Source organism: Oryctolagus cuniculus, chromosome 3 (genome assembly GCF_051225735.1).
Source record: "Oryctolagus cuniculus isolate XC-2025 breed Fujian yellow rabbit chromosome 3, ASM5122573v1, whole genome shotgun sequence".
Taxonomy (NCBI): Eukaryota; Metazoa; Chordata; class Mammalia; order Lagomorpha; family Leporidae; genus Oryctolagus; species Oryctolagus cuniculus.
This window is the reverse complement of record NC_142869.1, coordinates 172,829,351-172,844,953: the sequence shown is the minus strand read 5'-3', so window position 1 is coordinate 172,844,953 and position 15,603 is coordinate 172,829,351. Positions and strand designations below refer to the sequence as shown.

The following is a 15,603-nucleotide window of genomic DNA, read 5'->3' as shown; positions in this document are numbered from 1 at the left end:
TCACGTGGGATAATCTGGGTTGAGTCCCTGGATGTCAGCTTCAGCCCTGGTCCAGGTCTAGCTGTTGTAGGCATTTGGGACCTGAATGGCAGATCTCTCTCCTCTTAAATAAATAAATGATAAACCCGGACCCTTTTATCTTTAAAAAGAACATATGAATTAAATGTATTTTAGTTGTATCTCAGATGTGCTCTGTAGATCCCTGGAAATGTCTCTTTAGGAAGGAACTTTCTAAAGTTCGTGACAAAAGGAGACCTGGATTGAGTTCCTAGCTCCTAGCTTTGGCTTGGCACAGCCCTGGCTATTGTGGACAGTTCATGGGTGAACCAGTGAGTGGAGCTCTGTTTGTTTCTCTCTTTGTATTTCTGCATCTTGAATAAATAAGCAAAAATTTTAAAAGACAAAAGATAAGTTGACTTTGGTGAAAGCATTTTTTGAATTTTTGCATTTCTTATGGTCTGTGTTTTCCTGGACTTTTGAGGATCCCTCGTATTTTTGCATGTGTCCTTACCTGCAGTTTTCTGTGTGAGTCCAATGGCTCCACTTGCCACTATTCTTCACAGGCTCTTGGGAGAGATAAGTAATAAGCAAATACAAATAAATTCATAGTGCATTCAACAATCATTTATGCTGAGGGAAAGCTACTACAGACACCATGGCTGGTCATCCTATTGGATACCAGGCTATTTGTCTCTTCTTTAGTTGTTTTATTCACTGTGTGACAAATATATAAATGACACCTATGTGTCAAATGCTATTTAAATGTTGAGCAATGACAACAAAATCATATTCTGTCCTTTAACGACTTACTGATTATTGAAGGAAGATGTATTTGAGTATGTATATACACTATTATATATCCACATCCACAATCACAATCAGTATTACACATGTGTGTACATAGAAAATTTTATGATTATCCAAGGCTTTTGATAGCATAGGCTCTCCTAAGCTTCAGTGCTTCCAAGGGGACCTCAACAGTCCTGGCGTGTATTGCTAGTAGTTTTCCAAGATGCAAATTTACTTCTTGACTGGTGTATGGGAATGGCTCAGTGGCTGGTGAGGAGCATTAGCTGGTTGTTAAGTATCTGCCACCTTAGACAGCTTTGTAGTCCTCTATTTTCTTTGTGTGTCACAATTATAATGTGTGATTTTGATTTATTTTATTTTTAGTTTAGGTTTGGAGAAAGAAAGAACACAATTGGTAGTCATAGTGGTGAAAGAAGAGAAACAGAAGTTGTCTGGGGACGTGATGATTACCAAATGCAATGGTCTGGAGAGGGCAATGCTGTTTAAATATCACCTTATTGTACGCACTTAGGCATCACTGTTTATGGAATGGGAATGGTGACTGTGCTCCCAAGGTGAAGAAGGTACTGTTACCTTGGCAGAGGCTTCACTGGGAGTGGAATCCTTGAGCTGAACCTTGGAAAGTGCTGAAGGCTTGCCAGGGAGAGGGGCTTGGGGACTCATGTAGAATCACTCAAGATACCATGGGCAAAGACTGGTCAAAACAATGTTTCTATGCTTAAACAGTATAAATGCTTCTTTCTGGCTGACTATCTATAAATTGGATACAGGAGAGGAGAGGAAGTAGTGAAAGGGATACTTGCAAGAAAGAAAACCTTTGAGATATTCAGATACCTGGGTTTCAAAAGACTTTTAGATGAGATGGAAACAAAAAAGGTAGCAAGAAGGTGAGTTAAGAGATGGCCCAGTACTCTGGTGAAGGGAAGAGCTGGATCACCATTCCTGTCCAGGATTGTTTTGAATTCTATTAAAAGAAAATTCTATTCAAACTCTCCATTTCTTACCTTAGTACAATTAAAAATGGATGGACCCGGAAGCTATAGCATAATTTAAAAAGGTATGGTGTGGATATTGTGAGTCTGCCATTATCAGGTGCTGTGTTACATAGTTTGCCTGCATAATCACAAACCCCAAAATACTGTGGAGAAGGTGTTATATTTACATGCAGAGCTAAGGAAAATCAGTTACAGAGAAATTAAATGTATTGCTTTATATTGCCTAGCCAGAATTGAGATTTGAATGATTAGTTCATTTTGAAGACTTATTTATTTACTTGAAAGGCATAGTCAGAGAGAGAGAGATCTTCCATCTGTTGGTTCACTCCCCAAATAGCTGTAGCTGCCAGCACTGGGCCAGGCCAAAGCCAGGAGCCTGGAGCTCCATCTGGGTCTCCCACTGGGGTGCAGGGGTCCAAGGACTTGGGCCTTCTTCCACTGCTTTCCCAGTCACATTAGCAGGACCTGAATCAGAAGTGGAGCAGCCAGGACATGAACTCTCCCCCAGTGGAATGTGGATGTTGCAGACAGTGGCTTAATCCTCTACACCACAATGCTAGTCCCAGTACTGGGATTTTAACTCAGCTCTAACTTGCTTCCAAACTCTTACTTGTTCCTTTATACCAAGTTGTAGCAGTTGGATGTAAAAAGGGATTGGAGGAAGCCAGAAAATTCTAAAATTCTGAGTCAGTCTCTAGCTTCTTTTGATTATAATAAGTTAAGACAGCCATGGAAATGGATGGCTTTTGAACAACTCAGTGCCCTTTTGAACTCATTTGGCTTATCAAAATAATTGAATAAATGATCTGTGGAAACTAGTAGGGTCCAAAATATGTAATGTATGTGAACAAATTTGACATTTTGAGATTTGATTATTGTTTACAGCCCTTGTCTCTACTGTTAAGGAATAGAGTTTTTTCTTCCTACTTTTTGTTGAATTTTTTACTTAATGGAGCATTAAGATTATAATAATAAAATAGACAGAGAGTATGTAATTGTAAAAATGAAGAAAGAATAAGAAAGGGAGGAGAAGGGATGGTGGGAGTGCAGGAGGGAGGAAGGGTAAGGCGAGAAGTATTGCTATGTTCCTAGATCTGTATATATGAAATATATGAAATTTGTTCACCTTATGTAATTAACTCAATTGAAAAAATAATTGAACAAATACACCTTCATGTCAGTCATGTTATTAAGAGAAAATACATGAATTTCCTTTGAATCTTTTTTTAGTTGATTTATTTTTTCTTCCTAATTTCTGCAAGCTCCTGTGCATTTAGGATTGTTTTTGAAGTGAAAGGCCATCTTGAAGAAACTTACACATCTTTATAAAAAATTAACAAGGACAGAGGTGAAAAGGCTACAGAAAATGTGAGGAAAGAATACACTGGGATTTTGTGTTTAAAAGAAGTTGGTCATTTCTGTTCTTGGCAAAGTTAAACATTTCTTTTTTTTTTTTTTTTTTTGACAAACAGAGTGGACAGTGAGAGAGAGAGACAGAGAGAAAGGTCTTCCTTTTTTGCCGTTGGTTCACCCTCCACTGGCCGCCGTGGCTGGCGCACCGCGCTGATCTGATGGCAGGAGCCAGGTGCTTCTCCTGGTCTCCCATGTGGGCCCGGGGACTTGGGCCATCCTCCACTGCACTCCCTGGCCACAGCAGAGAGCTGGCCTGGAAGAGGGGCAACCGGGACAGAATCTGGCGCCCCGACCAGGACTAGATCCCGGGGTGCTGGCACTGCAAGGCAGAGGATTAGCCTAGTGAGCCGCGGCGCCGGCCAAACGTTTCTTAAAAACTATGATTTGCTGGTTGGTTTTAGTTTTAAAATTGTGACATTAGAAATTAATCAGTTTATGAGCTGGCAATATTTTAGATTTGACTGGATTGCCAATTAGTGAAAAAGATACAAGTCAGGAATTGATATTGGTTACACTTAGGAAAATTAGAGGGATTCAGAGATCACAACAGAGTGTGGAAAACAAAAGCCATGAGAAGTGGATGGATGATTTCTGGAAGAATTACAAAAGCTAAGAGACGAAAACACCGCCATCTAGTCTAGAAGAGAGTACTGAACAAGGGAAATTGATCCCTGGGGGTCCATGGTACAAAGCCTCAGGATGGATGCCACGCCTCCCTGGCTCTTTCTCAACCCTGGGTTGGTGTATGTATGAAGCCATCCTCCTCCAACCATGCCATCTAGCAACAGTTTTCACAAGTTTACCAAAATCAGGAGTAATTTTGTTCAGGAATTTGTTATTTACTTTTCCATTTGTTTACATATTGTTTTCTAGCTAGTGCACTAAAGGTAAGCGTCACAGGATCAGGAGTCCTTGCCATCTTATTCAGCTCCTTGTTCCCATTTTCCAGTAGAACAGTTTATACACCAGAGGATGTAACTCTTATTTATGCATAGTTTTAAAATAATTGAGTGAATTAATGCACTTTCTATGATGATTCAAGTATCAGTTAATATTAACATAAGTCAATATTTGTAGAGTGCTTGAAACAGGTCATTGAGTATAGCTAAGTGCCATAATATAATTGATAACTAAGTAAATGCCTTCTTGACTGGAAAAGTCAGGACCAATCTTCCTTAAACTGAATTACAGTTATTTCTTATAAATAAGGACAAATCAGCATTTGACTCTATGACTAGAATAATCAGGAAAGTGATTAATAGTTAACTCTCCAACCAGAATTCCCAACTATACATGGTTTTGATTGAACTCTAGGGAGCTTTAGGGAAGTCAAATCTCTGGCCTTAGATGGTTTCATGGCTTAGATCAATTTGCAATCAAGAAAGGGAACTGGGGCAGGTGCTGTGGTGCAGCGGGATAAAGCCTTGGCCTGAAGTGCCCGCATCCCATATGGGTGCTGGTTCTAGTACTGGCTGTTCCTCTTCTGATCCAGCTCTCTTCTATGGCCTGGGAAAGCAGTAGAAGATGGCCCAAGTCCTTGGGCCCCTGCACCAGCGTGGGAGACCTGGAGGAAGCTCCTGGTTCCTGGCTTCAGACTGGTGCAGCTCCAGCTGTTGTGGCCATCTGGGGAGTAAACCAGAGGATGGAAGCCTTCTCTCTGTCTTTACCTCTCTCTGTAACTCTCTTTCAAATAAATAAAATAAATCTTTTTTTTTTTTTTAATAAAGAAAGGGAACTGCAGAATAGCTGCTTCCCCTTATACTTCATGCCAGCCCGTACTTTTCAGGACGTGCTGTATTACAATGGAATATTTTTTCATCACAGTTTACTTTATTGGAAATCATGCTTCATGGGGACAGCCAAAGCTTCTATCTTCTCATCTGTCACTTCCGTACCCTGAGATGACATAGCTCAGTGGCTAGCACAGGACAGGTGTCCGTAAAATGTCTAATGAAGTACTGTGTTCATTTGGGGAGGAAGATGGTATTGATGTATGAGGTATTTGAAATAAAAAGAGGGAGGTGGAATGGTTTCACTACACTGATGGCATAAGGAATTGCTACAAATTAAGATGACTTTCCTCATTTCACTCAAGTTAAAGGGCTTGGACACATTCTCTAATTCTCAGCATAGGACCTCTGGACTTCAGATGGAGGCCTTTGAGTCTGCATTAAACTTCCAAGGAGTAAGGGCAGAATGAATTTGTGCCCTGGTAGGGCTGAAAAAACATGTAGTTAGTGTTAATCAAAATGTACCTTTCTGCATCTTTTTTTTTTGGTACTGTTTTACTTTTGTTTATTTTGGGATAATCCTCACTAGCAAACCGTGTGATGCTTGCTAGTTCTCAAAAGGAAGAATTTTCTTGTCAGAAGTAACAAGCAGGTAGGGGTGACCTAACTTTTATATTTGGCAACTAGTAATATGTTTCTCAATATTCTACTTCATTGTGGATTTTTTTTGCAAAACAGGTGATTTATTTATTGAAAGGCAGAGTGTTACAGAGAAGGAGAGACATAGACAGAGAGATTGTCCCTCTCCTGGTTCCTTCCCTAAATGGCAACACAGCCAGGGCTGGGCAGGCTGAAGCCAGGAGACTGGAACTCCAACCAGGTTTCCCATATGGGTTGCAGGGGCCCAAATACTTGAGCCATCTCCTGTTACTTTTGCAGTCTCATTGTCAGGGAGCTGGATTGGAAGGGAAGCAACCAGGACTCAAACTGGACCCCAAAGGAGATGCTGGTGTTACAGGCGGCAGGTTAAGCCCTTGCCACAACGTTGGCATGCTGGCTAATCTACTTTTTAATGGTTAATTTATTTGTTTGAAAGGTAGAGTAACAGGGGAAAAGACAGAAGAAAAGAGAGAGGAGAGAAGAGAGAGAGAGAGGCATTCACTATCTGCTGGTTCGTTCTCCAACTGTCCCCAAGAGCCATGACTGGGTCAGGCCAAAGCCAAAAGCCAGGAGCTCCATTTGGGTCTTTCTTGTGGGTGTCAGGAAACCAAGTACCCAGACCATCATCTACTTCATCCCAGGTACATTAGCTAATGCACCTCTGTTCTGACAATTCCCACCCTCTGGGTTACCTCTGTGTCCACATCTTAGCACCTCCACTTCAAGCCTCCTAAGCAGGAATTATAACCACTTGCACTGGGCAGCTCAACTGGTTGTTATTTGCCCAAGAAGAGTCCCAAAAACTAAACAGCAGGGCTGAAGTTTGATCCACAATTTGGGTTTCCAAATTCCATGTTAATTCTTTCAAACAGGTCATTGAGGGACGGTTTCCAACATCCTTGTCTGTGCTGTGTTCACAACAAATCTTACCATTTAAAAAATTCTAGATCCTATTAAAATGCTAAAGGAAAGAGGAATCTTCTTTCTAATTAACTATTCTTGTAGAAAAAGGTTGCGACTTGACAAATGAATATTTCCCCCAGTTTCTTTAACTTTAATGTTCTTTAAGCTTCAGACTTCCCTGGGATAATTCAATAGTAATTTTTAGACAGCACACTCATTTATGGTATCCTTCAACTTAACTGTTAAATTCCACAAAATTAAATCCATCAGGGTAAGTACAAGAAAGATGGCAGCAGGAGGGAAAGAGCAAACAGTAAATTACTAAAAGGACTGAGCCAGGACTGAAACTTTGGTGTAGGGGGTAAAGCTGCCACCTGCAGTGCTGGCATCCCGTATGGGTGCCAGTTTGAGTCCCAGCTGCTCCACTTCCCATCCAGCTCTCTGCTGTGGCCTGGGAAAGCAGTAAAAGATGATCCAAGCCCTTGAGCCCCTGTATCCGTGTTGGATACTGGGAGGAGGCTCCTGGCTTTGGATCAACGCAGCTCCAGCACAGCTCCAGCTGTTGCAGCCATTTGGGGAGTGAACCAGCAAATGGAAGACCTCTCTCTCTGCCTCTCCTTCTCTCTGTCTCTCCTTCTCTCTCTGTATAACTGGACTTTCAAATAAATAAATAAAATTAAAAATAAAAGTATTGAGCCATAGGAAGCCTTATTCTCCTACTGTTTTATTTTCCTGAGTGTGGAAAATATGTCATGACTCTGACCACATTCTTATGTGCAATTCTTTTTCTTCTGCACTCATCTGGCATGATTTATTGGAAAACACATAGGGATAAGTTGTAAGGAGAGCGCTTTTGCCTTTAGTTGCTGCGAAAAATGAATAAACAATCAACTAAGCAAGGGGAACTCTTCTGTGCTCATATGCTAGTTACTGAAGTATTAATTACATCAAGGCACCTTCAGTTTAATTGGGTAATTGGGCACTCTTGAAATTTTGGATAATTCTGATCATCCCATTTCTAAGCTCCCTCAGTCTCTTCTTTTAAATGACCTGTATTCATTTTCCCTACCGAGGAAATCTAAGCAATCAGAATATAGGCTGAAACAGAATGACAGGAAAAACAGGAGGGAGAGGAAGAGAGGCTGAGCATAAAGAGATTCTCCAAGTCAAAGCTGTTGGAGACCCCGCGGCTTATACTGATACCTCCCTATAAATATAGACGCGTGTGCATTTTACTTTATAGAGAATTAGGAGCTGAAATTCACCATGTTTCTACTTAAGAGTTAGAATTGTTCAGAATTAATATTGGAAGCAGACAGAACACCTCTATTCCGTGTCTCCCACTCCCATCCCAATTCCAAACTCCCCTTAGTCCACACAGCTCATCTTTCAGTCATGATGATGGCGTATTAGAACACTCTAGAAACCAGAAATGTGTATGATTAGGAAATTCTGACTTGTACAGGCCTTTTTTTTTTTTTTTGAAACAAATGAATATAGCACGATTAAGGGGAATACTTTGGAAAATAATGATAAAAGTAAGAGCTTAATAACAAAAAATAAGAAACATAGAGGCTAAAATCTGCTGAGGATAGCCCCTTTCTCTTATTAAATTTACGTGTGTGTGTGTGTGTGTGTGTATTGCGTTATTATGCAAGATAGAGAGGTTTCCATTTCTGTCCAGTAATCATGCCTGTCCAGTGGGCTCTGGGCTGCTTTTCAACTCCTTTTCAGCTGTTGGTTGGTCAGAATTTCTCTGGAGAGCTGTGCTGGAAATTTCCAAATTCTCACAATAATCTGGTTCAGAACAGCCTAAATTTGTTCTGGAATTACCTAGATAATTCTTAAACATGAAGCTAGATTCTAACTTGTAAATACATATGTATACCCTTCTTTCTCACACATCATGATCATTTTCATGAATCACTCACTTTGTGATATTAATCTCTGTTTTCAAGAAAAAATAGTGTATATATGCATATATATATGTAAATATATAGATATGGGCTACAAATGAAGTAAATGTGGCAAAGCTTTAAAAACTGTTAAATATTAAAGCTAAAAAAGAATAAATTCAAACTCAATAAAGATAAACAAAAAGTTATGAACTGAAAAGTTCATTTTTTTAAACTTTAAAGTTTTTTGAGCTTCTACTTTTTTGAGTTTAAGAAAACTCAAACGAGAAGCTTTTGCTTCTCAAGTGACTTTACTGAAAGAAGACTCTCAGACATCCTTTAGGGGAAGCAAGAAGTCCTCCATTTTGACACAATTCACACCTGACAATTTCAAATGGTATTTGAATGTATTATATAACAAGGCAGAGTAGTACAAACGTACCAGTGTCCTCAACTCTGGGAACTCCGACAAGACTTGCAAATCAGGTACTCTAAGCTGGATTCTCATTTCATTCTCGCTCACTGAAGAATCTAGGAAAAGCCTCAGGGTCAATCGGAACTCATCTCTGTGGCCATCAGTAAGGTATAATCATAGGAAGTCAGCGTCAGGAGGAAAATGATGGAGTTGGTAAGTAGCGAATTAAGGCTTGTGACTCAGTGAGAGGATCAAATGAGCAGAATACTGACTTTAGTTTGTAAGTGAAATATGCTTTAACCATACAATGGAATCCAAAGTTATCAATGTCAAAAAGCAAACTTTCGTAAGGGAGAACATTTCCAATGTGACAGCAGTGGAGACAACTCACTGACAAAGGGATTATTTCATAGATATTTTTGAATGAGGGAAACAAATTATAGAACAGAATGATCTCAACTGTTATATGTATGAAAGAAAAAGCTATTCACACTAAGAAGAATATAAAAATACCTAAACCAATCTATTACCAGTGCTGGAAAAAGATTCACGAGGCTAATAAACACAGGTCATTACAGCAATTTTTACATGGTGTATAAGTCACTATTAACATAGCTGATAGAGAGAAATAACTGCCAGGTGAGTTGCTGTTGTCAATCACTCGGCATAGCCACAGGGAATTGTGTTATCCTGGGGCTGGGACTAAGACGTTTTCAGAGGTGTTTTGGCAAGGTGACCATACTTACCGTAGACTCAGAGGTGGCTTCAAGTTCCACAGGAGTCTTTGTGTTGTTATCTTGGGATTTTAAGTCACATCAAATGTGGGGAATTTCGAATTATGTGTAAGAATCTTAATTATGTCTTAGAACTTAGAAGATATTTCGCACATGTGAATTGACAAGTGCATTTGATATGTGTTATAGGTGTGCTGGCTCTACTTCTGTGCTTCACTCTTTGACTAATAAATAATAGAAAGATGGTAAGATGATAGTGATGACCACAGAAAGTGATAAAAAGAATCAGTGACATTAGTCAATACTAATGCAACTGAGACTAAGCACTAGTCATATATTTGTTCAGATAATTCATTCTGCAAATGAGCCCTGTGGAATGCAGCACTAAGGTTGTTCCAGGAACTGTCGGGAATTCTGAAGATGGCTGTAGTTGCTGGTATTCCCAGTGATGCTTGCAGCTAGATTTAATGTAGAAGTCAATTCAAATATCTGCCTTCAAACTTTTTTCACTTCCACTATTCCACAGGCATACTTAGCAAAATGTCATGAAATCATAAATGGAGAACTGCTGCATTTTTGTCCATGAACATGACTGATTACAGAAAACTTATTTCAGGGGTTGTTGGGGGAAGAAGACAGACTTCTGCCCAAGATAATTGATATGAACCTTTGCAACATCTAACATTATAGAATTGGAAAGTGGAGCTGAAGGGAGTTCCATAAGTCCATCTCCCTTACTTAGGTCAACACCACCCCTTCTCTTTCTCTGCTTACTCGTAGAATGCAGTCCCAACAGTACCAACAGCAGCGTCGAAAATTTGCAGTTGCCTTCTTGGCATTCATTTTCATTTTGGCAGCTGTGGACACTGCAGAAGCAGGGAAGAAAGAGAAACCAGGTAAGCTGTAGAGTTACGAAGGCGGGATGCTCCACTGATTAATGTCCTCTTCACCCACTGCCTGTCTCCCTCCATCCCTCCCTTCCCTCCTGCCTTCCAGTTATCCAGAGGATCACAAGATATATCCTTTCTAATGGCCCCTGCACATAAGTCTTGGAGTCTGATTATATTATAGCTATTGTGTGTTGAATATTGAGCAGCAATCATGTGCTTCTAAAAAGAAGAGGTAGTAGAAAGAGTTAAGGCTGACTAGGCATTTGACCTAATGGTTATGACGTCTGTTTCCCATATTGGAGTGCCTGGCTTTGAGTCCCTGCTTACTACCAAGTCGAGTTTCCTGGTAGTGCACACCTCAGAAGGCAGTGAGGATGACTGAAATGGTTGGGTCCTGGCCATCTAGATGGGAGAGCTGCATTGAGTTCTCAGTTCCTTGCTTTATCCTGGCCCAGCTATTGCCGTTGTATAGATTTGGGAAGTGAAACAGCAGGTGCGAACTCTCTGTCTCCTGCATAAATAAATAAAAATGTAAAAATCAGTTAATCCTAAAAAGGGAGAAAAATTTCTATCGGAAATCACAGTTGACAGATTACTTATTTAGTTATGTTACCGCTCTTCCTCAAACATTCTCATACTTACAAGGAAGGAAAGTGAAACTTGGAGAGCCCTACTCCACCCCCATGGTAATAAACAGGCTGTGCAACTGGAGTCTGTTTAAGTCTGTAATCCTCAATATTTTTATTATGCTACTCTGTCCACAAGGCACAGGAAGGAATAAGAGTACGGGCATTTGGTACAGCTGTTAAGATGTTGCTTGGGATGTCTGTATCTTGTAACAGAGTGTCCGATTTGATTCCCAGCTACTCAGCTTCCAATTCAGCTTCCTGCTGTTGTGTGCCCTTGGAGGTGGCAGGTGAAGGCTCGAGTGCCTGTATCCCTGCCACCCATGTGGGAGACCTTGTGGAGTTCTGAGGTCCCAGGTTGGGACTGGCCAATCTCTGGCTATTGAAAGTATTTCTGGAGTTAACCAGTTGGTTGAAGATCTATCTATCTATCTATCTATCTATCTATAGATATATCGATCTATCTATCTATATATAGATATATATTAAGACATATATCTTATTTTCAGATAAGTGAAATTATGATAACATTTTTTGGAAAAAAAGAGAAATAACAGTTTTCATTGAAAGGGCTAATCTGACAACTGTTTTTTTTTTAATTGAGTGGTCTCCCATTTTTTAGGGTTAACTATCTGATCTTCTCTTTTATAGAAATGTTTGCTCCTCAAAAGAGCTGTCAGTAAATTACTTAACAGTCTCTGGCACATAGTAAGGGTTAGACTAATATAACTAATATAATAATATAATAATATAGGGCCGGCGCCGCGGCTCACTAGGCTAATCCTCTGCCTTGCGGTGCCGGCACACCAGGTTCTAGTCCCGGTCGGGGCGCCGGATTCTGTCCCGGTTGCCCCTCTTCCAGGCCAGCTCTCTGCTGTGGCCAGGGAGTGCAGTGGAGGATGGCCCAAGTGCTTGGACCCTGCACCCCATGGGAGACCAGGATAAGTACCTGGCTCCTGCCATCGGATCAGCGCGATGCGCCGGCCGCGGCAGCCATTGGAGGGTGAACCAATGGCAAAGGAAGACCTTTCTCTCTGTCTCTCTCTCTCTCACTGTCCACTCTGCCTGTCAAAAAAAATAATATAATAATATAACTAATATAAGTTCTAGCTCCTTCTTCAGTTTTTTCCTCTCTATCCTCTCTTGTTCATTGATTCAACCATCTAGCTAACATCTGTCACGTTTCTACTATTTACTGGACAATAAGGTAAGGGATAGAGATAGAGGAGGGAGAGAGAGGGGGGAAGAGAGACAGGCTGCAATTAAGGCACTCAGGAGTGAATGCAAATCTAGGAGTAGAATTTTCTAAATGTTGACTACTTTTCTTCCATCTTCCAGAAAAAAAAGTGAAGAAGTCTGACTGTGGAGAGTGGCAATGGAGTGTGTGTGTGCCCACCAGTGGAGACTGTGGGCTCGGCACCCGAGAGGGCACTCGGACTGGAGCAGAGTGCAAACAAACCATGAAGACCCAGAGATGTAAGATCCCCTGCAACTGGAAAAAGCAATTTGGAGGTAAGTCTCAGGCAGTCATCCCATTGCTTTTCATTTCTCAACTTTCAGCTCCCGTGACATTTTGGGTCAGGTGAATTTTTTGTTGTGGAAGCTATCTTGTATATTATAAGATATTTAGCAGCGTTGCTCACTTCTAGTTACCAGTTTCCAATAACACCTTCATGCCTGCCAGTTGTGAAAACTACACATGCCTCCAGATACTTCGCGTCCAATGGCACTAGGGGTCAAATTCATTCTTGGTTGAGAACCACTGCGTTACCTATAAGAACAGAAAATACACACATGATCCCTCCTAGTAATGACCAATGGTCTTTCCTCTCTCCCTTCCCGCTTTCCTTCCCCCTTCCCCCTCCCTCCCCCCCTTCCTTCCTTCCCTCCCTTCTTCATTTTCCCCTTCTTCCCTCCCTCCCTCCCCCTTCCTTCCTTCCTTCTTCCCTTTCCTCCTCCTTCCCTTCCTCCTTAACTCCGTCCCTCCCTCCTCCCTCTCTCCCTCCCTCCCCACCCCCCCCGCCTCCATTGCTCCTCTTATTTTTTCTTATTTGTGCGTTCTGAGTTCCCTTTCTTTTCCTTTTGCCTTTTATTGCTCAGTCTCTCCATGTCTCCCTCTGTCACTTTCAGGTCACTTGTGATTCCTCCTGATCCTCCATATAGCTCCGTAGATTTGCTTGTTAGAACCCAGCAGGGCTGGCCACAGCCACTTTTCACAGTTGTTTTTCTTGCTGACTCTTCAGCTACACACTGTCCTGACCAATCTATTTGAGACCGCATCTCAACTTAACTTAACTTCCAACGTTAAATTCATTCATGAACCCCTAAAAGCCTCTTCCTTCCACATTCCAGGTTTTCTGTCTTTCTTAGCCATGGTGGAACATGATGATCCAGACGTGCCCTATTGTCTAAAGGCACATGAAGAAAGCTAAACAATAGGCATGCATATATCTTTTCCAACCTCTGTAGTATTCGGAATACTTTTTGAATGGAGACAAGTTCTGGAAAGGCACGGTGGAACCCAGATACATTTGATCTTAAACTACACAATGGGAGCCTTAAAGATTCAGCTACAAAAATTTCAAAAGTATGTTTCCAAGGATAAAAATGTAGAATATCTGAAGAATTCTCAAAACTCAACAGGAAAGAAATTAACTCTCTAGAAATAAAGTGGGAAGAGACATTAACAGACATTTTACCAAAAAGGATCTTTAGGGGGGAAATGAATATCTGAAAAGATGTGCAACTTCTTTCCCCATTGGGGAAATGGAATTTTTTTGAGATTTTATTTATTTATTCATTTAAGAGGCAGAGTTACAGAGAGAGGGAGAGACAAAGAGAAAAGTCTTTCATCCACTGGTTCACTCCCCAAATGGCCGCTAAGGCCAGAGCTGCGCCGATCCAAAGCCAGGAGCCAGGAGCTTCTTCCAGGTCTCCCACACAGGTGTAGGGGCCCAAGGACTTCTACCGCTTTCCCAGGCCTTAGCAGAGAGCTGGATCGGAAGTGGAGCAGCCGGGACACAAACTGGCACCCATTTGGGATATTGGCGCCACAGACTGAGGCTTAGCCCATTACCCACAATGCCGGCCCCTGGGAAATGGAGGTTTAAGAAATACTGAAATATCACTATACACCAATCAGAGTAGGTATTTTTAACTAGTAGTGATAATAGCAAATTCCAGCATGATCATAGAGAAGTCAGATAATCCATATATTGCTAATGAAATTATAAAATGATACAGGCACACTGGGAGTATATGGGCAGTTCTTACAAAACGGAACATGTGTTTACTATGCAATCTAGCCGTTTCTCAGGAATCTACACAAAGAAAATAAAAGCATGTTTCCACAGAAAATTGTACTTGAATGTACATAGGAGGTTTATTTTTGTAGCCAATAACCAGTAACAACCCAGATGTACTTCTGGTGAAGAGTTCAGCAAGCTATGGAAAATTAGTCATCAATAAAAAGAAGCCGACTATCAATAAACATAAATTGAGGGATCAATGGATCTGGGAAATTATGCTAAGTGAAAAAAAGCCAGTCTCAAGAGTTCACACATGGCATTCTGAAGATGACAGAATTATAGAGCTGGAGAAGAGATTGGTGGCTGTGAAGGACTGAGGTGGTGGGAAAGAAGGAAGTGATAAGCTACAAATCATAACCCAAGGAGTCCTTTAGTTGCAACTGTTCTGTATATTAATGATGATGGTGGTCACCTACATCAGCACATATGCCAAGAATTCACACCACTGGGGCTGGTGTTGAGGCACCTGTGATACTGGCATTCCATGTGAGGGCCCGTCTGTGTCCTGGCTGCTCCATTTCTGGCCATTGCAGCCATCTGGGAAGTGAACCAACGAATGGAAAATCTCTATAACTCTGACTTTCAAATAAATAAAATAAATATTTTTTCTTATAGAACTGGTGAACTCTGAATAAACGTTCCATGGAATAATATCAATTTCAGGGCTGTGTTGTGTGTTATACGTAAGTGAGCAGTAACAATTGGGAGAATCTGGGTGAGGAGTGCATGCAATCTTTATGTATTATTGCTTATTACAATTATCTCAGTCCGAAAAGTTAAAAGCAAAAGTGTATATTTATTTTCATGGTATTACAATAGAAACTTTCAAGAATTTCTGTTTGGTCCTACCCTGTCCCTAGCGGAATGCAAATATCAGTTCCAGGCCTGGGGAGAATGTGATCTGAACACCGCTCTGAAGACCAGAACCGGAAGTCTGAAGCGAGCCCTCCACAATGCTGAATGCCAGAAGACAGTCACCATCTCCAAGCCCTGTGGCAAACTGACCAAGCCCAAACCTCAAGGTAGGTCCTTGCCATTATACCTCAAGTTTAACAAATTAATGGCGTCAAGCAAGATTTTCACGTGTGGAAATCTGAATTTTTGCCAGAAGGAAATATAAGGTGAGTCACCTTAAGAAAGTGATTGAAAAAGTTCTGTGTGTTGGGCATCACGAAAGTTCTTCCCATAGGCTGTTTGTTGTTCAAGTTGAAATCCTGTGCATAA

At 41.0% G+C, this 15,603-nt stretch overlaps 1 protein-coding gene across 2 annotated transcripts in view; it reads left to right on the top strand.

The window, feature by feature from the left end:
- PTN (pleiotrophin) overlaps nucleotides 1-15,603 on the top strand; it is a 108,627-nt gene that overhangs the window by 72,554 nt on the left and 20,470 nt on the right. For both annotated transcript variants that reach the window (XM_008258043.5, XM_002711960.6), the window contains exons 2-4: nucleotides 10,336-10,451; nucleotides 12,410-12,583; nucleotides 15,240-15,401. In XM_008258043.5, the coding sequence (XP_008256265.1) occupies nucleotides 10,337-10,451; nucleotides 12,410-12,583; nucleotides 15,240-15,401 (451 nt within the window). In that variant the 5' untranslated portion in view covers nucleotide 10,336. The remainder of the gene's footprint in view (nucleotides 1-10,335; nucleotides 10,452-12,409; nucleotides 12,584-15,239; nucleotides 15,402-15,603) is intronic.